At 35.4% G+C, this 27,558-nt stretch overlaps 1 protein-coding gene across 7 annotated transcripts in view; it reads right to left on the reverse strand.

Moving 5' to 3' along the window:
• Window positions 1–27,558, reverse strand: part of ATP11B (ATPase phospholipid transporting 11B (putative)) — a 128,110-nt gene that overhangs the window by 59,234 nt on the left and 41,318 nt on the right. For all 7 annotated transcript variants that reach the window (XM_049628519.1, XM_049628520.1, XM_049628526.1 and 4 more), the window contains exons 5-12: window positions 27,049–27,156; window positions 26,730–26,858; window positions 25,781–25,884; window positions 22,574–22,621; window positions 20,323–20,387; window positions 17,184–17,265; window positions 3,675–3,825; window positions 2,382–2,579 (exon numbers count right to left, since the gene is read on the reverse strand). In XM_049628519.1, coding sequence (XP_049484476.1) covers window positions 2,382–2,579; window positions 3,675–3,825; window positions 17,184–17,265; window positions 20,323–20,387; window positions 22,574–22,621; window positions 25,781–25,884; window positions 26,730–26,858; window positions 27,049–27,156 — 885 coding nt within the window. The remainder of the gene's footprint in view (window positions 1–2,381; window positions 2,580–3,674; window positions 3,826–17,183; window positions 17,266–20,322; window positions 20,388–22,573; window positions 22,622–25,780; window positions 25,885–26,729; window positions 26,859–27,048; window positions 27,157–27,558) is intronic.

The raw sequence follows: 27,558 nt of genomic DNA on the forward strand, positions 1-27,558 counted from the left end.
AACCAGAGAGAATCTGAACCCTGTGGAAAGCTGAAAACAGGTGTGAGGCAGCTAAAAACAGGAGTGTGGCAGTACACTAAAAACGGAGATTTCTACTGGATGGCCCTAACAATCACAAGCAGCAAAAATACTAACTGGAGTAATTCTCTCTGGGGAAACTGAGAAAAGACCAACACTGATGTCTGGGGATGTGCCAAAATATAGCTGGGCTGCTAGGGTTTTCTATGGAAAACTTTTAAGCTTGTAAAGAAAACCAAAGATTAGCATTCATTTGAGGATCACTCCTTAAAAGAAAGGTAGAGTCTAAGACAAATGAGACAGTTTGCTACAACAAGGTCATGAAAACATGAACTTATAACAATATGGTTGATATATAAGGGAACAATTTGAACATAACGTGCACTTTGCACTTGGTTATGCACAATTTCCTTTGTGAGAAACACCTGCAAACTGCCAAGCCCAGAAGGAACACGTGAAATGTGCAAGCCTCAAACAGGTACCAGTTACCTCAGGTCACCATGGGTGTTATAAGCCACACCCATCCACTTCTGTTTTCAGATAACCTTCCTTTCTATACTTTACAATGACACACAGGTAGCAATACTTCGATGATGGTCACTTCTACAAGAAACCTTCTGGTCTATTTCAAGATAAAATGCCACATATATTACAGTACTTATGCATTTCTTAACAATCTATTTTAAATGTGTCATTGACAAAGTTTTTGTTGTACTCCTAATCCCATTAGTCCTGTGGCTTTTACTAAGTAATTTTAAGTAGCACAATAAGTTTTAGGAATGCATATGCCATATTGTAGTAGAAGAGACTACTGAGAAAGGAACTAGGGGCAAAGAGAAAATGCAAGGAGCACAAGACTAAATAGTCATCATTAATATCTTCAGAGAGCTAAAAGAATAGATTATATTCAAGAAAAGGAATATGATGCAATTAAAAAAGATTATTCAAATATACTAGAATATTAGAAATTAAAAATATTGTAACAGAAATAAAAGAAATTAACAGATAGGTAGAAAGATAAAGTTGACAAATTCTTCCAGAATTATAAATACAAACAAGTAAAGGAAAACTGAAAGTCAAAGAAAGAGAATTAGAGAATCAAGATAAATGGTCTGATATCTAAATACTAAATTAAAAAAGACATGTTATCAAAGAAATTATGTAAGAAAAATTCTAGAATTGAAGTACATGTATTTCCAGACTGAAAGGGCTCACAGAGCTCACTGTCCAATGAAAGCATAAAAAAAAAAAAAAAAGACTGACACCAAGGTACCTCATCATGAAATTTCAGAATCATCACATTAAGAGAAGATCCTAAAGACTTCCAGAGATAAAATAAGAGATCACAAACAAAGAAATCAGAATCAGAATGCCATTGCATTTCTTAACAGCAACATTGGAAGCCAGAAAAAAATGGAGAAATGCTTTTAAAATATGGAAGAATGACAATTTCCAACCTGGGATGCATTATACAACTAAATTACTAATCAAGTGTAAAAAAGGAATAAAGAATTTTCACACATCCAAAGTCTCAAAATAGTCTCCTCTCATGCATCCTTTTTCAGGAAATTATTAGAAGATGTGTTCCACCAAAATGAGAGAAAAAGACACATGTGGGGTGACACGGGATCCAGGAGACAGGAGATCCAAAACAGGAGAGAGGCAAAGGAATTTCTAGAGTAATGGTAAAGGGAAGTCCTGGGTGACAGCTAAGAAGCAGGCCCAGAAATAAGTCCAAATTGAAGCAGAAAGACAAAAGTCTTCAAAAAAGCTGCCACCATAAAAAGAAAGAGAAAGGAAATCCTAGTTTACTTGATATGTTTGAGTATGTAGAGAGATATTTCAAATATTAATCAGAGACTTGTTTGTGGCATACAGAAATTAAGCAAATGAAAAAACAGAGCAATGAACTCTAGGGAAAATAACATATAAAAAACAAAGTGTAATTATAGTATCATAGGATACACATAAAGAACTAGGAATTAGTGAGCAATACTAAGAGTCAACATAATGTCAATAACATTTACTGAATCCCTAATTGTGATATAACAATATTAGAGGGCTATAGGGAGGCAAAGTGGGTATGTACCTGAGTATGTGTGTATAAACAGCAGCATAAGAGTATATCTTTATATTCCGTAATAAATAATGTCTAAAATTTAAAAATCAAGAAAGAACACTATATACAGTAGTGCTAAATAATGGGAAAAACGATTTCAGATTTAAAAATGAGAAATAAGAGTTAGGTGTGGAGCAAAGTAGGGCTATTTTTTGGTATAAGCCTCATAGTATTTTTCTTTGTATATGTATTGTTTTGATAAAAATAAAAAATTAGCAAAACAAAATAAAACGATCTTTTTTACCTGTCCAAGCTCTTCATTCAGATCAGAAGTATTGACTTGAGCTTTCTGATCTGATTCTTCATGATAGAGATCAAGATCCCAGCCAATAAAAAATGATCCAAGAAATTTTTGCATTTCAACTGTCACATATAATGAAATTGGAATGATGAAATTGTAGAGTACCAAAAAGGCAAGGAAGTCTGAAATGAATCTCAGAATCTAGGCAAAAAAATGATTGATACAAGAATACATATGAGAATTTCCTCAGTATGACCGGAGAAAAATTATCAGAAAGTTTCATGTCTAAACAGACCATCAACTATATTCTGAAGCAGAAGTTTCATGAATTGAAATTCATTTGTTGAATCATTTTTTTAATACATTTCTTTTGGTTGTTTTATTGCTCATTAGAATCTTGAACAAAATGAAAAAAGAAACGGTTAAATTCAAACTACTTGTTACTTTTTAGAAGCTACCAAAAGGCCTGGTGTGACTCAAATAACCTTTAGCAAAATATTTAATTAATAATCCTTGAAGTATACTTACTCTTCTACTTCTACCCTTCAAAATCAAAGATAACTAAAAATTGACTCTAATTCAAAATTTATTTAAAAATTGGTAGACTAGAACTGCTGTAAATTAAAACTCTTACTTATAGATGATATAGTAATAGCCTACTTCAATGGCATAGCAGTATCACATTTTAACATGCATTCTGTGAAAGGTGAAATAGTAATTATGAATGATATGGAAAATATGTTCCTGTGATCTGCTTTGTGGTTTCTTGAGATCCACATCTGTCTTGCAATAGTTGTATTTTAATCTAATGTGAAATCTGGAGACAAATTTACCAAAATTGCAGATTAAATTGTCTTGGTAGTCCATATTTATTGTTTAAAACATTATATGACAAATTTTGTATCAATACTTCATCTTATCAATGGACTGACAGTAAGAATTGAAAATAAATCAACTAACTCTTTAATTCACTTACAACATACAGTAAATAAAATAAAAAAACTGAATTTGTAGTAGTGAAGGGGAATGCCAACACAGATGATTTAAATTTTTGTGATCTCTTATAATTATTCAAGTCATGTCTTAGGAAATACAATTGCTTATGCCTTAAAATGCAAAAAGTATACCAGTATAAACATAATGGCCACTATGACTTGCAGTGTCTTTCTGTCACCCTTCAATAGTAATGGTTTTAGGAGATCACAGTGGTCACTCCTATCAGAAGTCACTACCAAATCATCAACTGTGCCAAAGAATAGTTTCCTTTATAGCAGAGTCAAGAACACCATAAAATACCTTACTACTATTTCTTTGATGTTCTGTTTTTTGGTTATACCAAGGTTCATCCCATTTTTCTTCAGCTTGCCATGTATATTTCAAGATAGTACTGATGATGGCTTCAGAAATAAGGATTATTAGATAAATTATCAAAAATGTATTCATTGACCTGGAATGAGAAAAAAAAGCATATGAAACATATCAATTATGTGTTACTATATTCATATGCCTGAAAATTTTATACTGGTATTAAATAAAATATAAAAATACATAAGATATCATGTAGCTATTTAAAGGAAACAATCTTTGTATTTTAAGAAATGACCATTCAATAGAATCTGTTTACCAAGGGATAAAATAGCTAATACAGAAGATTATAAGCCTATTTGAATTGGTTACATTACTGTTCAAAATACTTACAGTAAATGACAGTTTGGCCAATTACTCTCACCATAAGTAGCTATTCTAAGATTTTTTTTACATTTTTAGCATCTAGTGTTAAGTATAAATATAACTAACATTTATGTAGCATTAAAAGTTTTATAAAACTTTGTCACATCCACTAGCTTGTCAAATCTTCATAAAACCTCTGGGAGGAGATCACACCCTTTTTAAAGATTAAGACCAAAGCCTAAATAAAAATTATTCTGTAAATTTACAAAAATCACATAAGTCAGGAATTAACTTTAGAATCCCTGTTCTTTTCTCCAGGCAAGATTGACATTACAATATTTCACGAAGCAAGCTTAATATCACATCTTTGATTCTTTTTTTTTAATTTTTATTTATTTTTATTTTTTTTTCTAAAAAAAAATTTTTTTTAACGTTTATTTATTTTTGAGACAGAGAGAGACAGAGCATGAACGGGGAAGGGGCAGAGAGAGAGGGAGACACAGAATCAGAAGCAGGCTCCAGGCTCTGAGCCATCGGCCTAGAGCCCGACGCGGGGCTCGAACCCACGGACGGCGAGATCCGTGACCTGAGCTGAAGTCGGACACTCAACCAACTGAGCCACCCAGGCGCCCCTTTGATTCTTTAATCAGCACTAATTTCAGTTTCTGTCAGTGTTTCTTTACTAATGTTAACTATCTAGTGCTGTGATGGTTAATCTAAACTTGACTGGGCTAAGGGATGACAGCTGGTAAAACATTACTTTGGGGTGTGTCTGTGAGGGTATTTATCTATATCTTCCAGAGATTAGTATTTGATAAAACAGTCTCAGTAGAGAAATATGCCCTTACCAATGTAGGTGGGTATCATAACTGAGGGCCCAAATGAAATAAAGAAGGCAAAGGACGAATTTTTTTCTTTTCTTAAGTTGGGATGTCAGAGCTCCAGGTTCATATCAGGGGCCATCCTCAGGCCTTTGGATACTGACTGCATCATACCATCGGCTTTCCTGTTTCTCCAGTTTGCAGACGGCAGACTGTGGGATTCTGTGGCCTTCACAACCACATGAGTCAACTCCTATAATAAATCTCTTACATACATCTACGTATATTCCTACTGGTTCTGTTTCTCCGGAGAACACTAATACAAGTGCTATAAATTTCTCTCTCAGCACTGCTTTAGCTTCATCCTTCAAAATTTGATACACCGTATTTTCATTAACTTCTGGATATTAAAAAAAAATGTTCTTTAAAATTTTCTCTGTGACCCATAGATTATTTAAAAGTAAGAGTTCTAGCTGCTCCATGTCCTAGCCAATACTTGGAACCTTTAGATTTTTAATTTTTGCCATTCCTCTAAGTGTATATTGGTATGTATCTCTTTACAGTTTTAATTTGCATCTTTCTCATGACTAATAACATTGTACACTTTTTTGTATGTTTACTAGCCTTTTGTACATTTCTTTGTAAAAATTTCTCTGCTCCAGTCTTATATCCATTTTTTTCATTGCATTGTTGTTATTATAGACTTAGAGGAGCTTTTAATGTATCATTATATATTCTGGATACAAATCCTTTGTCAGATAAATGTTTTATGATACCATCACCCAGTTTGTGGCTTCCTTGATCATTTCCTTAATTGTGTAGTCTAAGAAGTTTTTAATTTTGTGGAAGTATAGCTAACCAATTTTTTCTTTTGTGGTTATTGTTTATTGTATCTTACAAAATATCTACCTATTCCCAGGTTGTGAAGAAATCTTCCTAAGTTTTCTTCTAAAAGTTTTATAGTTTCGGGTGCCAGGGTGGCTTAGTCACTAAGCATCCGATTTTGGCTCAGGTCATGATCTCACAGTTTGCAAGTTCGAGCCCTGCATAGGGCTCTGTTCGGACAGCTTGGAGCCTGGAGCCTGCAGCCTGCTTTGGATTCTGTCTCCCTCTCTTTCTGTCCCTCCCCGGCTTGAGCTGTCTCTCTCTCAAAAATAAACAAACATTAAAAAAAATTAAAAGTTTTATAGTTTTAGCCTTTCCATTTAGGTATATGACCCACCTTCAAAAACTTTTTGGAGTATGAGGTAATATAGGAATTGAGGTTTATTATTTTTTTCCCATATGAATATCCAATTATTGTGGCATCTTTTAATGAAAAGACTATCATTTTCCTCACTGAATTTACTTGATGCTTTGGTTGAAAATCAATTGACCATATATGAATGGGTCTATTTCTCAACTCTAGTTTATTCCAATGAAATATCTTTTTTTGCTAATACCATATTATATTTACTATAGCTTTGCACCCACTCTCTATTGTATACTTTTTTTTACAACCTGAAATTCTTTATTATTATTTTTTAAAAATAATTTATTGTCAAATTGGCTAACATACAGTGTGTACAGTGTGCTCTTGCTTTTGTGGGCAGATTCCCGTGATTCATCACTTACATACAACATCCAGTGCTCATCCCAACTGCCCTCCTCAATGCCCATCACTCATTTTCCCCTCTACCCCCTTCCCCCCATCAACCCTCACTTTGTTCTCTGTATTTAAGAGTCTCTTATGGTTTGCCTCCCTCCCTCTCTGTTTGTAACTATTTTTTTTACCCTTCTCTTCCTCTATGGTCTTCTGTTAATTTTCTCAAGATTCACATATGAATGAAAACATATGATATCTGCCTTTCTCTGACTTATTTCACTTAGCATAAACGTTCCATCCACGTTGCTGCAAATGGCAGGATTTCATTCTTTCTCATTGCCACGTAGTATTCCATTGTATATATAAACCACACCTTTATCCATTCATCAGTTGACAGACATTTAGGTTCTTTCCATAATTTAGCTATTGTTGAAAGCGCTGCTATAAACATTGGGGTACATGTGCCCCCATGAATCAGCACTCCTGTATCCCTTGGATAAATTCCTAGTAGTGCTATTGCTGGGCTATAGGGTAATTCTATTTTTAATTTTTTGAGGAACCTCCACACTGTTTTCCAGAGCAGCTGCATCAGTTTGCATCCCACCAACAGTGCAAGAGGGTTCCCGTTTCTCCACATCTGCACCAGCATTTGTGGCTTCCTGATTTGTTAATTTTAGCCACTCTGACAGGTATGAAGTGGTATCTCAGTTTGGTTTTGATTTGTCTTTCCCTGATGATGAGTTACGTTGAGCATCTTTTCATGTGTCTGTTAGCCATCTGGATGTCTTCTTTGGAATACTGTCTATTCATGTCTTCTGCCCATTTCTTCACTGGATTATTTGTTTTTTGGGTGTTGAGTTTGATAAGTTCTTTATAGATTTTGGATGCTAACCCTTTATCTGTCATTTGCAAATATCTTTTCCCATTCTGTCAGTTGCCTTTTAGTTTTATTGACTGTTTCCTTTGTAGTGCAGAAGCTTTATATCTTGATGAGGTCCCAATAATTCATTTTTGCTTTTAATTCCATTGCCTTTAGAGACGTGTTGAGCAAGAAATTGCTGTGGCTGAGGTCAAAGAGGTTGTTTCCTGTTTTCTCTTCTAGGGCTTTGATGGTTTCCTGTCTCACATTCAGGTCTTTCATCCATTTTGGGTTTATTTTTGTTTATGGTGTAACAAAGGTATCTAGTTTCATTCTTCTGCATGTTCCTGTCCAGTTCTCCCAGCACCATTTGCTAAAGAGACTGTTTTTCCATTGGATACTCTTTCTAGCTTTGTCAAAGATTAGTTGGCCATGCATTTGTGGGTCCAATTCTGGGTTGTGTATTCTATTTCATTGGTCTGTGTGTGTGTTTTGGAGCCAATACCATACTGTCTTGATGATTACAGCTTTGTAATAGAGGCTAAAGTCTGGGATTGTGATGCCTCCTGCTTTAGTTTCCTTTTTCAACATTACTTTTGTTATTCCAGGTCTTTTGTGGTTCCATACAAATTTTGGGATTGTTTTTTCTAGCTTTGAGAAGAATGCTAGTGCAATTTTGCTTGGGATTGCATTGAATATGTAGATTGCTTTGGGTAGTAATGACATTTTAACAATATTATTCTTCCAATCCATGAGCATGGAATGTTTTTCCATTTCTTTGTGTCTTCTTCAATTTCCTTCCTAAGTTTTCTGTAGTTTTCAGCATACAGATCTTTTACATCTTTGGTTAGGTTTATTCCTAGGTATTTTATGGTTCTTGGTGCAACTGTAATTGGGATCGACGTCTTGATTTTTCTCTTTCTGTTGCTTCATTATTGGTGTATAGAAGTGCAACCAACTTCTGTACATTGATTTTGTATCCTGTGACTTTGCTGAATTAATGTTTCAGTTCCTGCAGCTTTTTGGTAGAGTCTTTCAGGTTTTTCATGTAGAGTATCCTGTCATCTGCAAAAAGTGAAAGTCTGACTACTTCTTTGCCAATTTTGATGCCTTTTATTTCATTTTGCTGACTGCTGATGCTAGGTCTTCCAACACTATGTTAAACAACAGTCATGAGAGTGGACATTCCTGTCGTGTTCCTGATCTCAGGGGGAAAGCTCTCAGTTTTTCCCCATTGAGGATATTAGCTGTGGGCTTTTCATATATTGCTTTTATGCTGTTTCATATATTGCTTTTATGATGTTCTATCCTGACTTTCTTGAGGGTTTTATTAAGAAAGGATGCTGTTATTTTGTCAAATGCTTTTTCTGCATCTATTGACAGGATCATGTGGTTTTTATCTTTTCTTTTATTAATGTGATGTACCACACTGATTAATTTGTGAATACTGAACCAGCCCTGCAGCCCAGGAATGAACACTTGATCATGGTGAATAATTCTTTTTATATGCTGTTGAATTCAATTTGCTAGTATCTTGTTGAGAATTTTTGTATCCATGTTCATCAGGGATATTGGCCTATAATTCTCTTTTTTTGCTGGGTTTCTGTCTGGTTTGGGAACCAAGGTAATGCTGGCTTCATAGAATGAGTCCGCTTTCATTTCTGTTTTTTGGAATAGCTTGAGAAAGATAGGTATCAACTCTGCTTTAAATGGCTGGTAGAATTCCCCTGGGAAGCCATCCAGCCCAGGACTCTAATTTGTTGGGAGATTTTTGATAACTGACTCAATTTCTTCACTAGTTATGGGTCTGTTCAAATTTTCTATCTCTTCCAATTTGAGTTTGGTAGTGTGTGGGTGTCTAGGAATTTGTCCATTTCTTTCAGGTTGTCCAGTTTGCTGTTATATAATTTTTCATAGTATTCTCAGATAATTGTTTGTATTTCTGAGGGGTTGGTTGTGATAAGTCCAATTTGATTCATGATTTTACCTATTTGGGTCCAATATCTTTTCTTTTTGAGAAGTCTGGCTAGGGGTTTATCAATTTTATTTTTTCAAAAAAACAACTCTTAGTTTCATTGATCTGTTCTACTTTTTTTTTTTTTTTTTTTGGATTCTATATTGTTTATTTCTGCTCTAATCTTTATTATTTCTCTTCTTCTCCTGGCCTTGGGGTTTCTTTGCTGTTCTGCTTCTAGTTCCTTTAGGTGTGCTGTTAGATTTTGTATTTGGGATTTTTCTTATTTCTTGAGATAGGTCTGGATTGCAATGTATTTTCCTCTTAGGACTGCCCTTGCTGCATCCCAAAAGGTTTGGACTGTCATGTTTTCATTTTCATTTGTTTCCATATATTTTAAAATTTCTTCTTTAATTGCCTGGTTGACCCATTATTTAGTAGGATGTTCTTTAACTTCCATGCATTTGGAGGCTTTCCAAACTTTTTCCTGTGGTTGATTTCAAGTTTCATAGCATTGTGATCTGAAAATGTGTACAGTATGATCTCAATTCTTTTATATTTATTGAGGGCTGTTTTGTGACCTAGTATGTGATCTATCTTGGAGAATATTCTATGTGCAGTTGAGAAGAATGTGTATTCTGCTTCTTTTGGATGAAAAGTTCTGAATATATCTGTCAAGCCCATCTGGTCCAGTGTATCATTCAGGGCCATTGTTTCTTTATTGGTTTTCTGTCTACAAAATCTGTCCACTGCTGTAAGTGGAGTATTAAAGTCCCCTGCAATTACCACATTTTTATCAATAAGGTTGCTAATGTTTGTGAATTATTTTATATATTTGGGTGCTTCCAAATTGGGTGCATAAACATTTGTAATTGTTAGCTCTTCTTGATGGATAGACCCCATAATTATGATATAAAGCCCTTCTTCATCTCATTACAACCTTTAGTTTAAAATCTAGTTTGTCTGATGTAAGTATGGGTACTCCAGCTTTGTTTTGACTTCCAGTAGCATGATAGATGGTTCTCCATCCCCTCACTTTCAATCTGAAGGTGTCCTCAGGTTTAAAACGGGTCTCTTGTAGACAGCAAATAGATGGGTCTTGTGTTTTTTAATCCATTCTGATACTGTATGTCTTTTGATTGGAGCATTTAGTCCATTTACATTCAGTGTTATTATTGAAAGATATGGACTTAGTGTCATTGTATTATCTGTAGGTTTCATGCTTATAATGATGTCTCTGGTCCTTTGCAACATTCTAACAGTCTCCCTTAGGATCTCTTAGAAGGCTGGTTTAGTGGTGATGAATTCCTTCAGTTTTTGTTTGACTGGGAAAACCTTTATCCCTCCTTCTATTCTGAACAACAGCAGCCTTGTTGGATAAAGGATTCTTGGTTGCATATTTTTCCCATTCAGCACATTGATATTTCCTGCCACTTCCTTCTGGCCTGCCATGTTTCAGTAGATAGGTCTGCTACTACTCTTACGTGTCTACCCTTGTAGGTTAAGGCCCGTTTGTCCCTACCTGCTTTCAGAATTCTCTTTTCATCTTTGTGTTTTGCCAGTTTCACTATGATATATCGTGTAGAAGATAGATTCCTATTACGTCTGAAGAGAGTTGTGTGCCTCCTGGATTTCAATATCTGTTTCCTTCCCCAAATTGTGAAGTTCTCAGCTATGAGTTGTCCAAGTACACCTTCTCTCTCTCTCTCTCTTCTTCTTCTGGACCTCCTATGATATGGATATTATTACATTTCATTTCATCATTTAGTTCTCAAATTCTCCCCTCGTGGTCTAGAATTTTTTTTCTTATTCTCAGCTTCATCTTTTTCCATAATTTTATCTTCTATTTCACTTATTCTCCCCTTTGCCTCTTCAATCCTGTCAGCACATCCAGTTTATTTTGCACCTCATTTACAGCATTTTTTAAATCTGTCATGACTATTTTTTATTCCTTGATCTCGCAGCAATAGATTCTTTGCTGTCTTCTATGCTTTTGTCAAGCCCAGCGATTAATCTTAGGACTATTATTCTAAATTCTTGATCAGATATATTGTTTATATCTGTTTTGATCAAGTCTTTAGTTGTCATTTCTTCCTGGAATTTTTTTTTTGAGGAGAATTCTTCTGTTTCATCATTTTGGCTAGTTTTCTGTCTCTTATGTATTTTAAAAGCTATTATGTGTCCTGCACCTGTGAGCACTGTCCAGGACCTGGCCCTTCAGGAAGTGTTTTTTGGAGTGTGTTACTTGCTCTCTGTTGTTGTGACTCTGGTTGTTTTACCTCCCTACTCGTAGTGATGTTTTGGACCCTCCACCAGATGTGCTTTGATTTGTTCATTGAAGTAGCTCTGGGAAAGAAAAAAAAACCAAACCTACCACCATCACAACAACAAACAACAGGGTTGGGGGATAGGGCAGTGTTGGTGGAAGGCCTTATCCCATACAAAGAGAAAAATGACAGGGGCAGGGAAAAAAAATTGACCAGGTAGAAAAACTACATGGCTTAATCTAGAGAGAGAAAGGAAAATAAAGAAAGAGATATAGAACAGGTATAAATAGAATAGAGTAAATATGTCTGCTTAAACAAACCAACAACCAGAACAACCAGACTAGAGGAGGGACGGAATAAGAAGGAGAAAAGGAAGAAAATTGCCCATGAATTAAATCAGAAAATGCAAAAACTGGGTGTCTCAAACCACTCTGTTCACAGAGTGCCTCACAGTACTATGCTGGCGCAAGTGGGCCTTGTTTTTTTTCCACTCCACAGTCTCCCATGCCTCCCTGGGGCTTGTCTGGGATTCAAACCCAGATGTCTTAAAGGGTCCCGCTCTGCACACCCCAGTTCCAGGGAAGTGCCACTCCACTCCATAGATGGAGGGCCTCCTCCCAGTGACGCACTGGCATGAACTAGGTGGTTTGTCCCGCTCTGCCAACTCCTGCACCTCCCTGGTGCTCAGCTGGGATTTAAACCCCAATGTCTTAAAGGGTCCCACTCTGTGTGTCCTGGTTCCAGGGAAGTGCCACTCCACACCGCTGATAAATGGCCTCTGGCTGGTGAGCACAGGCAGGGTCTCTTGTCCTTTGAATGGTTATATACCTTCTTCCCACAGCACTCGAGAGAGGGAATCGCTTTCTCCCACTGCAGACTGCGCCTCTGAACTAGTTACTGAGCCTGGGGCTAGCTCCCTTCCTCCCCAGGTGCGTGAACTGGGCAGCCAGCCCCAGTCCAAAGAAAGCCCCACAGTTAGAGATTGGCTCTTTCTCCGTCCCCAGTCCATGGTTTTTCTCTTGTTCAAATACAGTCCTGCACTTCCACAGCCTCTCTTTTTCTTCCCTTTGTCTGCAGAAGGGGATCTCTCCCCTCCGTGCCTACACTGCACATTTTATCTCTCCCAGTTTGCAATCACGCATGTATGGCCTGCCACGTTGTCCCCATGGACATGTCTCTGTCACTCTACAGCCCAGACTCTTGGAATTCAAAGGCCCTTGCCCTCAACACTGCTGTGTTTGAGAGGGAACTTCAGGTTCCCCTACTTCTCTGCCATGTTGGATATCCCCCTCTACTATATACTTTCAATCAACAGTTTTTCAGACTAAACGCCAAAATCTTCTTTACTAAAACCTGGATCCTCCTTCTCGACATCCTCTAATTCCCATTGAGCTCTCACTCCAGACAGATAGACATCTACTGTGCCTGTCTTCCAGTAAGGTATTAGTTCCCTTAATCTGAACTCATTTTCCATACCCCATCTGCCTTCCACCCCTTCAACCCTGGTCCCTTCACCAGCTTTATAATAACTCTTAAAGTCAGGGAATATAAATCCTACAGCTTTCTTTTCTTTTCAATTTTTAAAGTTTATTTATTTATTTTGAGAGAGAGAGAGAGAGAGAGAGAGAGAGAGAGAGAGAAACAGAGCACACGAGCAGGGCAGGGGCAGAGAGAGAGGGGGAGAGAGAGAATCCCAAGCAGGCTCCATGCTGTCAGCACAGAGCACAATATGGGACTTGAATTCACCAACTTTGAGACCATGACCTGAGACAAAGTCAAGAGCCAGACATTCAACTGACTGAGGCACCTAGGCATCCCCTACAGCTTTCTTTCAAGGGGCTATTTTCTTTATGTATTCTATGTATGCATTTTAGCTAGTGCATTTCAATATTCATTTTAGAATCATCTTGTCAATTACCACAAAAAAGTTTGCAGGGATTTTAACTAGGATTGAAACAATCAAGACATCACCTGACAGCTTAATAATACTGAGCCTGCCAATCTATTAGTGTGATTTCGTCATTTATTTAATGGATAAATCTTTAATATCTCTCACCATGTTTTGGCCTTGCTAAAACTTATTAGTTCCAATAGTTTTAATTTTGAATGCGTACAGCTATGTGACAAATCATGTGTCCTCCAGTAAGGACAATTTTAGTTCTTTCTAATACTTATGCCTTTTATTTCTTTGTCTGGTGACACCGAATAAGGCTTCTAGAATAATGTTGAAAAGAAGTTGTGAAAATGCATATTTTGGATAGGAGTCCTTTACAAAATATGTGCTTTGTAAGTATTTTTCCTAGTCTGTGGCTTGTGTTTTCATTTTTTCAGCAGTGTCTTTTGAAATACAAGCATTAATTTTTTTTAACATTGACATACAATGTCATATCAGCTTCAGGTATGCTGAAGTTTTTAATTTTGATGAAATTTATCAATTTTTGGTTTGGTTTTTGGTTCCTTTTTTGTATGTTTCCCATCAAACAAATGTTTCCTTAACCCAAAGTCACAAGTATTTTCTCCCACGTTTTACAGATTAAGTTCTTATGTATAGGTTTTATTTTGAGTTAGTTTTTGTATGTGGTGAAGAGAAGGGTGAAAATTTGGTTTCTGGCATATGGATGTCTAACTGTTCCAGCATTGTGTGTTGAAAAGGCTATCCCTTTGTGTGGACATATTTTTTTATTTTTAATATTTTTATATATAATATTTTATATGTAATATTTTATATCATATATAATATATATAATATTTTATATTATATATAATATATATAATATATAATATTTTATATTATATATAATATATATAATATATATTTTATATTATATAATATATAATATATATAATATTTTATATTATATATAATATATATAATATATATATAATATATATTTTATATAAATTAAATCTCTTTGATAGGGTTATTTAGATTTTCTGTCTCTTCCTGTGTTAATTTTTATATGTTGTGTTTTCAAAGAATTTGTCCACTTCATTTAAGTTAAAAAAATGTAGTTAAATAAAGTGTTTCATCATATTTCTTTATCTGTGGATAAAGTGACCACTTTAGGATCTGTACTATCTTGTTTTTCATTCTTGATGTTGGTAATTTTTTAGTTTTCTCTCTCTCTCCTAATACATCTCTTTTTTCCCCTTTAATCCCTCAATCTAGATTGAGAAAGTAGAGATTTATTAATTTTGTTATTATTTCCAAAGAACCAGTTTCAGCTTTGTTAATTTTGTCTATTATTTGTTTTCTCTTCTATTGGTTTTAGCTCACATCTTTTTTTTAAAAAAAAAAATTTTTTTTTAACGTTTTTATTTATTTTTGAGACAGAGAGAGACAGAGCATGAATGGGGGAGGGTCAGAGAGAGAGGGAGACAGAATCGGAAGCAGGCTCCAGGCTCTGAGCCATCAGCCCAGAGCCCGACGCGGGGCTTGAACTCAGAGACTGCAAGATCGTGACCTGAGCTGAAGTCAGACCCTTAACTGACTGAGCCACCCAGGCGCCCCAGCTCACATCTTTAGTATCTGTTCTCTTTCTTCTCTGATTGGGTATAATTACTCTCTTTATCTTGCTTCCTAAGGTAAAAACTTAGATGACTATTTTAAGCTTTTCTTCCTCTCTTATGTAAACACTTATAGCTCGAAATTTCTCTTTAATTTAGGCTTTGCTTTGAGTCCACAAATTTTGATTTGCTGGATTTAAATGACCACTCTGTGTTTTTTCAAATTCAAGAAATTTGCCATTATTATTTTTTCAGATATTTTTATTCTGCCCCTACTGTTCTCTCCTCTTTGGGGAAGGACTCAATTAGAATTATGCTAAATAGCTTAATATTGTGTATTCACATGGTTCTGAAATTCTGTTCATTTTTTCTTCAATCTTTTTTCTCCCTGTTCTTCAGACTGAATAATTTCTATTGCTTTTTGAAATTCACCGCCAATTTCTGCTGCCTTCCTCAATCTGGTACTGAGCCCATCTAATGACATTTACATTTCAGTAATTAGATTTTCAACTCAAGAATATCTGCTGAATTCTCTTTATAGTTTCCATTTCTTTTTTTTTCCCCTCAAATTTTTATTTAAATTCCAGTTAGTTAACATACAGTGCCACACTAGTTTCAGGTATAGAATTTAGTGATTCATCAATCACATACAACACCTGGTGCTCTTCACAAGTGCTCTCTTTAATAACCATCGCCTTTTAACCCATCCCCCACCTCACTTCCCCTCTGACAACTATCAGTTTGTTCTCCATAGTTAAGAATCTGTTTCTTGGTCTGCCTCTTTTTGTTCCCCACTATGTTCACTTGTTTCTTAAATTCTACATGTGAGTGAAATAATATGTATGGTATTTGTCTTTCTCTGACTTATTTCACTTAGCGTAATACGCCATAGCTCCATCCATGTTACAAATGGCAAGTTCATTCTTTTTGATGGCTGAGTAATATTCCAGTGTGTATATACCATACATACATACATACACACTCCATATCTTTATCCAATCATCAGTTGGTGCACATTTGGGCTCTTTCCGTAATTTGGTTATTGGTGATAGTGCCAGTATAAATTATCAGGGGGCATGTATCCCTTCAAATCAGTGTTTTTGTATCCTTTGGGTAAACACCTAGTAGTGTAATTGCTGAATCACAGGGCAGTTCTACTTTTAACTTTTTGAGGAACCTCCATACTGTTTTCTGTATTTTCCATTTCTTTGCTGATATTTTACATGTGTTTAGTCACATTTTTTAGGCCCTTAAAAATACTTATAATATCTGCTCTAAAGACCTTGTCTGTTAACTGCAAGATACAGAACATTATGGAGACAATTTCTATTGAATGCTTCTTCTCTTGAATACAAATTACATTTTCTTCATATGTCTACTTATTTTTGATTACATACTAAATCTTATAAATAGCAGGTTGTAAAGACTGTACTCTTTTATGTTCTTCATAAGAGTGCTGATTTTCATTCCAGCAGGAAGTTAACTCGGCTAGGCTCAAACATCAAACTCTGTTTCCACTGCAATAGACAACAGCAAAATCCTATGTTCTGTTCTTCCCGCGACTGTTTTTCTGCTAAGCCCACCAGGGTCTCTCTTGCACATGTATAGGTCTAATAGTCAAAGATTTGGGCATAATTTATGTACAGAGTTCATTCCCTTCTGTGGCTCCCTCCCCTACACAGTTTTACCTCTGTCTAGTTGTTTTTCTAGCTTTAAACCTTGTCCTCCAACACTTAAATCTTGTGAAGCTCAGGCTCTACGATGCCCTATGCAGCACATGAATTAGGGAGTGCCTTCAGGTAAGAAGTTATGGGAAAATACTCTCCTGTATTTTCAGATACTTGTTTATGTAAAATAATTTTTGTCCAGATTTCATAATTGCTATCTGCAGGAGGATTAGTCTGATCAAGTGATTCCATTATTATCCAATAGTATTATTTTAAAGCTGTTAATTTAAAGTTATAATCTAGCACCTACTATATGCCAAACATTGTGCAAAATGCTACATGTATACATCCCTATCCTCAAGAATACCATCTTTTGTTGACTGACATGTATGTTTATATACATAGTATTTTATACATATATGAATACATAGACATATTCATGTGTAAATAAATGAAAATAGACAACTTTCTTACTTTTCTACTGCAGATCGTTTCTGTGACTTGCTCTTGTAATTTAATGCCATCTTTGTTTCCATTCCAGTGTATATAGCAACACCTGCAAAACAAAACACTCTTTAAAAATAATCTAGCATATTTCACCAAAGAGATGTACTCACTAGCATGAAAGGGAGTGTACTGTCTGATTGTTGTTACAATTTGGCTTTCTTTAAGTCTTTCTGGAGTTTTTAAAAGGCTTTCCAAGTCCAATTTTGAAGAACTCCAGTCGCTTAACCTGCTGGAAGGGGAAGGCATGGGGGTTCCGTTTCTGAGTTATAATTAATATATCTGAATGAGAGATATTATTAGAGCTGGAACTGATGGAAGAAAAGGATTTGAAAACGTAAAGATGGCAGGGAAGGCCATTATAGATAGAGCAAAAAGTGTTAACAAAGACAGAAATGGAAAAGCGCTTTCTGTTAGGTTTTCATGAGCAATGGAATGAGGTCAGAGTTCGAAAGGCTCTGAATGCCAGAATCTGTGAAGTCTAGACATAATTTTCTACCACTAGAGAAATAATATGGAAATCTGTCAGAAGAAATTAAGTAAACAACAGGAAAGTACTATTTTAAAAACGTGTGCCTACTGGGGCACCTGGGTGGCTCGGTCGGTTAAGCAGCTGATGTTGGCTCAGGTCATGATCTCATGGTTACTGAGTTCAAGCCCCACGTCAGGCTCTGTAATGACAGCTCAGAGCCTGGAGCCTATTTTGGATTCTGTGTCTCCCTCTCTCTCTGCCCTTGCCCCACTCACACTCTGTGTCTCTCGAAAATAAATAAATGTTTAAAAAAATAAAATAAAATAAAATAAAAATGTGTGCCTATGTGAATGACTGGGATGAGCAAAAATGATAGTATTAACAGCCTAAGATTGGGAAGTAGATGAAATTAGGTAAGACCAGCTTTATAACAAACTTTGTAGTTAGACCTTGATTTGAGTGCTGCCTCTGCCACTTACTAGCTCTGTGTCCTTGGGCAAGTTATTTAATCTGAGTCTGTTTCCCTCCCCATCTTTAAATAGGAAAATATACCTCACAGAATTGTTGTGATATTTGTATGACAAAGTAGGAAAATGCCTAGAAACAGAGAGATGATCAATAAATATTCACACCCATCCTTATATAGTGAAAGCTGAGAAGTAGTATAGGATTCAACATGCCTTTTTCCTAAAAATTTGTCCTGGAATTTTCACCATTCTTTAAAGGCAGGGATTATGACGCAGATGACAAAGGGTACTGAAATTACAGAAATGTGAGAAATCAGCCAGAATGATGTAAGAGAGAGAGGTGGTGCTGCAGCAGATACCAGTAGACCCAACTAAAGGCAAACACACATTTTAAGAATGTGAAAGGTGTTCCTGCCAGGGAGATGTGTTAAAATACAGCATTACATGAGAGGGTCTAAAAGCCCTGAAGGTTTTCTCTGGCTTTGGCCATCAGAACATCATTATGGTGTTTGTTTGTTTGTTTTTAACTGTGGTAAAAATATACATAACATACAGTTTACCATTTTAATCATCTTAAAGTGTACAATTCGGTGGCACTCAGTACAATCACAATGTTGTGCAACCCTCACTAACTTGAAAACACTTTTATTACCCTCAAAGAAAACCCTGTACCCATTAAGCAATCATGCCCCATTCCCCTCCACTCCTCAGCCCCTGGGAACCACAAATCTAGTCTCTGTGTCTGTGAATTTGCCTATTCCGATTATTTCAAGTAAATGGAATCATATACGCCTTTTGTGTCTGGCTACTTTTACTAAGCATGTTTTCAAGGTTTATCCATATTATAGCATTCATCAGTAGAATTCATTTTTTATGAGTGAATAATATTTCATTATATGAGTATCCTACACTTTGTTTATCCATTCATTAGTTGATGGATATTTGTGCGGTTTCTACCCTTTGGCTATTGAATATTGCTGCTATGAATATCTTGGACAAGTCTTTGTCTGAACAATTACTTTCAATTCTTTTGGATACATATCTAGGAGTAGAACTGCTGGGTTATATGTAGAATTGCTGGGTCATATGATAATTCTAAGTTTAACTTACTGAGGAACTGCCACACTATTGTTCACTGGCTGTGACATTTTATATTCCCACCAGCACTCAAATGAGAGTTCCTAGTATTCTACATCCTCACCAACACTTTCTATTTTCCGTTTTCTTTTCTTTTCTTTTTAATTTTTAAAGCTTACTTATTTTAGAGAGACAGGCAGAGAGGGACAGAGAGAGAGGAAGAGGGAAAGAATCCCAAGCAGGCTCTGCACTGTCAGCACAGAGCCCAACGTGCAGTTTGAACTCTTGAACTGTGAAATCATGACCTGAGCTGAAATCAAGAGTTGGATGCTTAACCGACTGAGCCACCAGGGGCCCCTATTTTCTGTTTTCATAAGTATATGCATTTCTTTATCAGAGAGCCTCATACTGAGTGATAAGATATAACACAGTTAATAGGAAAGAAGGGAGTGAAGAAGAGAACCTCAAAAGCTGTAAACATTCAGTGAATAACACAGGCTGGGCAGTATATGAAGGGCCATTCCCAAAATGGGAGGAGATAGTTGACAGCTAAAGATTATCAAGACTTCACGATTTGCCTAGAGTTGACTCAGAACATGTGAATTAATTTAGATCTCCAACACTAGAGCACTATTTATTCGGCCTTTTGATTCAGTCAGTATACATTCCAATAATACCTGCCATATGGTCACAGGTCAATAAAAATTTGTTGAATGGATGAAAGAATGAGTCAGCAGTTGAATACAATCTAAGAATAATAATGGAATTATACAGGTGGTTTACTGAACCATGATGTCAGATTACATTGGTTCTCAACCACCATTAACAGAACTGCCAGAATTATCTTCTTAGCAGTGTTTCACAAGTATCCACAAACAACAGAGCCAGGTTCTAGCCTATTATTCAAAAATAGGAATCAACAACAAAAATATACAAAATTATTTTTACACAATCTTTGTAAGAAAATTATCCTAGACAATATTTGATTAAGTAAATTATCCAACCAAAAGACCACAAAAGCTATGTTTTAAAAAATATTTTATATAAAGCATCAACACGAATCCATAATTAGAAATTTTCAATATATACAAACCAAAAATTTCCTTTGTATTTTTTAACCTGGCTCCACGAAGCAAGAGACTCTCTGGCCCCAGAGGCCTAAGGGGGATTAAAAAAAAAAAAAAAGTTGAATATATTAAAAATTCAATTACATTCTAAAATGGCCACCTTTAGCAGAAAATACCTGAACATAGTTATAACTCTGCTTTCATATAAAACCAAAATCTCAGTTACTATAAAGCAGCTTAGGTCAATTATGATGTTAGTGACCATAACAACAAATACCTGCTTTAGCATTTCAGTCACTTTAAGATCAGTGGCTCAGAAATAAGATTACCCCTGTAAATAAACTCACAAAGCCATCTGTTTCAAGATTTTTAAACATAAAACACAGCAAAAGATTAACCAATGATTAAAAATGTTTAACATGATGAAATTTTAAATTTATGAACAAAATTAAAGGTTCTAAAATGCAATATAAACATGAATTATAGTATGATTTGTGTATAAATGCATCAATTCTGCATAATTAAAATTATACTGGATTATAAAACAAAGTAGTAAGTGAGTTAGTACTTTTTCTAGGCAAGATCAACTATAACTTGACTACTTGCATTGCATACTTCTTGGAGCACAGGTCTTCTTGCTGTTTGAATTTCTCTCCATAAAGGAGAAATAAAACGAGAAGGAATAACTAGAAAGGAAATTGTATTTTCTTAGTGATAGAAAAATGATAAGACTGTTATGGATAAGTAAAAAAGCCTTAATTTTGTTGATATTCCTTATGTTTTTCTGAAACATACATATCCAGTTACCCAAATCAAACAGAATCTGAACCAATTCTGAAGATGTCTGCAAATCCAAACACTCTAAAAAATCTAATGAACCAAAGAGGCCCACATTTTGGGACATGGTTAACAAGTATGATTTTATTAGATAGTCATATTTGGAGCACACTCCATGGATATTCCAAAATCAATTATTAAGGAGGCATAAAATAGCTTTTTCCCACTTGGTACTGGTTCCAACAATGAACAGAAAAACTTTGAGCTCACACTGGCATATAAAATTGCAATATAATGATAAAAAGCTTCAAATTAAAAGATAATTCCATCAGCTCACTCAGGCTGCTTCAGCAAAGAACATGGCTAATCTTTTTAACCATTTTAAGGGCTGGGTAATATAACTGATCTTTTGCTTTACCAGCCACAATATCTTAATGCAATTCAGATATGTATCCACATATATATCCCACTATGTCACTCTAGAAATCAAAATAAAAGCTAGTTATAGTTATCCAGCAGGGGATCCTACATTTACAAAGACCTTGTTAAGGAGTTTACTGAATGTGCTACTATGTTAATGTTTATTAAAAATGTGAACTGGTGCCGAGGCATCATGATATTTTTTGGTGGCTTGTCTTGAGGATTTCATTTAAAAAATGCTTACCTCTTCATGTCAGCAACTTATTTCATGCAGCCAGTATTAACTGAACATGTCTTTAGAAAAGAGGTACAATGCTAATTGGATTAGAAGTTCAAGGGCTGATTCCAAGATTTATTCTAAATTTGGCTTTGTGGTCATGAGTAACAATGTAATCTCAATGTATCAGCACATTTCTGAAATAATTTAAAAGCCTTTCATGTAGGGGCCAGAAATTAACCTGAATATTGAGGGCAAACACACCAACACAACCAACTAAAAAAAATACCAATCAAAAGAGTAAATAAGAGGATTTATATTGGCCACTAAATACTGTAGTTCTTGCTGAATAATTCTGAAGTGAAGAAGACAGTAATATTTATACTTGTCAAACATTATATAAAACATTTTTTGTACTCTAGACTTCCAGTGTGGTGGGTTTAAAGGTGTAAAAATTTGAATAAGAACGGCTATTTCCTGTTGTTACTACCTAACACTGTAAGAAAAAGAAATACAAGTACACAAATAATCTTGCTAAACTATTTTTATATCATTTCATGGGATTTGTTTTATCCTTACTTCTTCTGCTACAAATTATTAGATGAAATGCTAAATGTTTTTATTTATTTTTATTTTTAATTAAAAAAAAATTCTTTAAGTAATCTCTACACCTAATGTGAGGTTTGAATTCATGAAGCTGAGATCACGAGTTGCGTGCTGTTGGGACTGAGCCAGCCAGGCTTCTAAATTAATCCTTTTCCATGATATGCTGCCCAATTACCTATTCTCCCTTTAATTTGATTTTAGTCCCTCCCAACACACTGTCACATAAAAGTAACTGGTTAATGCAAATGTATTCTTACCTTACAATTTCTTCCATTTGCTGAGTTATTATCATTCTTCCCATGAATCTATCAAAGAATTCAACATGTTACAAAAAAGCCAATGATATATTACCTATGACACCAATGGGTGAAGCATTTTTGACAGTTTTGGCACTATTCTTACACATAAAACAAAACTAACCTTTTGTATATAGGAATGGTCCATTATTTCTGTTAGAGATTACATAAGTAAATACTTATCAGTCATTAAGCTTTTTTTTTTTTTAATTTTTTTTAATGTTTATTTATTTTTGAGACAGAGAGAGACAGAGCATGAATGGGGGCGGGGCAGAGAAAGAGGGAGACACAGAATCGGAAGCAGGCTCCAGGCTCTGAGCCATCAGCCCAGAGCCTGACGCGGGGCTCGAACTCACGAACCGTGAGATCGTGACCTGAGCTGAAGTCGGACGCTCAACCGACTGAGCCACCCAGGCGCCCCTCATTAAGCTTTAAAAAACTGAATATCTTGCCATCTCTACTCCAGCTATGAATAAGGTAAATGAAAAACTGTTTTTAAAATGATAATGCAAATTTCACATATTATTACTAGTTTAGTCATCATGAGAATTTATATTTCTATACAAAGATGAATGTATTATCTAGCCCACAATGAATGCTCACACATTTTATTACAGTTTATTAAAGTCTACTGTGACTAGAATCATTCATTCACTCACTGACTCATGCATCACTGAATAGTCACTGAACAATGACACTGTGTGAGTTAAGTGGTGGGGATAGAGTAGTAAGCAAAAACCTATCCGTGAACTCCAGACCTTCTATAACTTTTGGTTGCCTGAAATCTAGAGTGAGTGGCCTGGTCTGTTATCATAATGGATGTTCACAGCTTGGCTTTTCAGTTCCAACTTCCACAACCAGAAAAGCTCCACAGCATAGTCAATTCAAGGATGCAATCACTTTCTACTATAGTGAGGCAAATTCTAAGTTGAAACAAACTGTAGACACAGCTTTCATGTTAATCGTTTAAACAAAGAAATTGGCAGTCCTTTCTAAATGTCCCTATTATTACTGCCTCCACCCCCCCCCCCCACCACCCGTTTCCGAGTCACAGATGCTTGCAGACTTTGGCTTTATTGTTTCTTGCTAATCTCCTACTTCTATCTACTTCCTTCAGCACCCTGTATCAGGGAGTTGTTTTTTTTTTTTTTTTTTTTTTTAATCTCCACTTACTGGAATTTTATGTAGTCCTGATTTCAGCCTTAATTTTGGATTTAGATTCAAAGAACCAATTCAGCTGCCATTTCCCTGGGCATCTTTCAGAGATGATGTGTGATCAGCTCAATTTTGCTGCGTTAAATTCCAACAACAGACCTATTTTCCTTAATTTCATTTGTCCTGTTATCCTTGATTCTAAGGTACTCCTATCTATTTACGCCAGTTACATACTGGATTAACTCATTTTGCACTTTCCTTAACCATTTCTCCAAACCCACACTTAAATTTGATTCAACATAGAAATAGCTGCATTACTCTCTTTTCTGATTATAAAGACTACATACATTGAAACACACACATTTTATAAAATGATTCAGACAATTTAAAAAGACATCAATAGGGAAACAACAATGACTGGTAATCCCACTACTCAAATATAAACACTGTTAATGTTTTGGAGTATGTTTTCCACTTTTTTTTCATCCGTATATAGACACATATATATTTTAAAAACAAAATGGTATCATGCCATAAGTATTGCTGGTAACATTTCCTACCACTTAATACGTCCTGTCAAAAACATAGATCTACATTATGATTTTCATTTCCTCCAATTTTGTATTTAAATTGTAGTTAGTTAACATATAATGTAATATTGGTTTCAGGAGAATTTAGTGATTCATCACTTACACACAATACCCAGTGCTCATCATAACAAGTACCCTCCTTAACACACATCACCCATTTAGCTCATCTTCCATCCATCAACTCTCAGTTTGTTCTCTATCATTAAGAGTCTCTTATGGTTTGCTTCCCTTTCTTTTTTTTGCCCTTCTCATATGTTCACCTGTTTTGTTTCTGAAATCCCACACATGAGTGAAATCATATGGTATTTGTCTTTCTCTGACTGACTTATTTTGCTTAGCATAATACACTCTAGTTCCATTCATGTCATTGCAAATGGCAAGATTTCAATCTTTCTGATAGCTGAGTAATATTCCTGTGTGTGTGTGTGTGTGTGTGTGTGTGTGTGTGCGCGTGTGTGTGTGTATACACACCACATCTTATATATTCATTGATCTATCAACAGATACTTGGGTTGCTTCCATGTCTTGGCCACTGTAAATAATGCTGCCATAAACACAGGGGTGCATACATTTTTCCAAATTAGTGTTTTCATTTTCTTTAAATACCCAGGAGTGGAATTACTGGATCATACAGTATTTATATTTTTAACTTTCTGAGGAATTTCTATACTGTCTTTCCACAGTGCTTGTACCAATATACATTCCTACCAACAGTACATGAGGGGGTTCTCTTCTCTTTATATCCTTCCCAACATTTGTTACTTCTTGCCTTTTTGATACTAGCCATTCTGCCTGGTGTGAGGTGATACCTCATTATGGTTTTGGTTTGCATTTCCCTAATGCTCAGTGATGCTGAACATTTTTTTCATGTGCCTGTTGACCATCTATAGGTCTTCTCTGGAAAAAGGTCTATTCAGGTCCCATTTTTTAAATTCTTTATATATTTGGATATATTGTGCATATATATACACAACTGCTTACTGTATATATTATTTGCAAATATCTTCTCCCATTCATTAGATTGCCTTTTTGTTTTGTTGATGGCTTCCTTTGTTGTGCAAAAGCTCTTTATTTTGGTGTAGTCCCAATAGTTTATCCTTGCCTTTTTATTTCCCTTGCATGAGGAGACATATCCATAAATATGTTGATAGAGAGGATGTCCAAGAGATTACTGCTTAAGTATTCTTTTAGGAGTTTTATGGCTTCAAGTCTCACAGTTAGGTCTTTAATCCATTTTGAGTTTATTTTTGTGTATGGTATAACAGTGGTCCAGTCATAAATGTCTACTTTGCTCATGACAATAAAAATTAGTCCAATGCTTTTGTAATGTCTGAAAGGCCAAATCCTATTAGGGCTTTAATCCAATAATTCTACTTTTGCAGCTCTGTCTTTCCTTAGGGAATAATCCAGTACTATGCCATACCTGTACAAGTCTGCTTCTGGTTGCTGACATTCTATCACAGCTACAAGAGTGTCCAAACTGGCAACTGTTTGTAATACTGCTGTTTCGGGAACTGCCACGTGTGTCTGGGAAAATAAAAAAAACCAAAAAGGATTACATTGCAGTTTCAGGATCCAAATGGGAACTTAGATATCATCTATGTCAAATCTCTTTTCAGATGAAATTGTAGCATACTGTACTTGAGATCACTTAGGAGAAAGAAGATTGTAAAATAGTAAGTAGCAAAAGGAGCTACTGAGGTTACCTATCTAGAGAAGCCATTTGGATATAAAAAAATTAAGTGTGGGGGTGCCTGGGTGGCTCAGTTGGTTAAGCATACAACTGCAGCTTGGGCCATGATCTCATGGTTCATGGGTTTGAGCCCTGCGTTGGGATCTCTACTGTCAGCACAGACAGAGCTTGCTTTGGATCCTCTGTCCCCCTCCTTCTCTGCCCCTCCCCTGCTCACGCTCTCTCTTTCTCTTAAAAATGAATAAACATTTAAAAAAAAAATTTAAATGTGTTAAGTCACTATCGCTCAAAGTTTATTATGAAGCAATTTAATAGGGAAAAATGTGAATTTTCACTTTTATGCTCTGAAAACAGAAAAACTGAAATGTGTCCCTTATCTAATTTTAGTATATGTGCTGCCGAAGTGAGCACATCCCTTATCTAAAAAAGTACCAGAATATTAAAGGATTACATTTTTCCTAAAAACACTTTCCACTTTTCTTTAACTTGCCTAAAACCAAATGAGGCTACCCTTGAAATAAATACATACTATTATTTCTTTTTTAAAAAGTTACCATTTTTAAAGTTTCAGTGATTTAAAAAATTTTTCCCTTAGCAGGTTAAACAAAGGAAAATATCACTATAACCCAAAAACATTCTGTTCACCCAGGGCAACACTCAAACATATGCATGTACAAACCTTCAGGTTAGTTTCTCCATCCAAACTAGCAGTTGTAACGTGACAAGAACCATCAAGCCGATCTGAGGACAGAAGCACCAAATCTGCAGGGAAAATTTCATCTTTGGCTATTCGAACAATATCACCCACCTATAAGGAATTATGGGGGAAAAGTTAATATATAGATTTTAAAAGGCAAAGACTTATTTTTACTGATTTCTAAACAGATGGCCTATCAATATTTTAATACAGGAAAGCAAGCTTTTAACTAAAATATAATAGATTAGAATGTGTGATACCAATATATATAATTGATTTCTATTATTTACTAAAGGCATACCCGAATGTTTTTTGATCTAGTTTTTACAAGGCCACCACTTCGAACAACATAAACAGGAGCTCCATTTACTTCATTATCTGAGTTATGTCGTAACCAATCTTCATATCCCTATTAAATATTAAAGAACAAAAAAATACCCTTTTTAATGTAATTAGAAGATACTTTTATCAAATGAGAAAACAAAACATAAAAACTTATCCAAAACATTTTATTCAACAGAATTATATTAGGCTAGTCTGATGCATACATTCATAGGTATTTGACATTCATTCTTACTAGAAACATTCTTTTTCCTTGGTGTCATTACACATATTCCTGGTTTTCATAGTACCTCTCTAGTTACTCCTCAATTTCCTTACAGGAGGCTCCTTCTATGTCACCTTTATGGATCCCTTTTTCACCCTTCTCTTTCTACTACAAGATTTCTTCTATCTCTGTGTCTTCCAAAAAATCCTGAAATTTGTCTCTCTAGCCTGTATCTCTTTTCTGGACTCTAAACCTGAATATCTG

Source organism: Panthera uncia, chromosome C2 (genome assembly GCF_023721935.1).
Source record: "Panthera uncia isolate 11264 chromosome C2, Puncia_PCG_1.0, whole genome shotgun sequence".
NCBI lineage: Eukaryota > Metazoa > Chordata > Mammalia > Carnivora > Felidae > Panthera > Panthera uncia.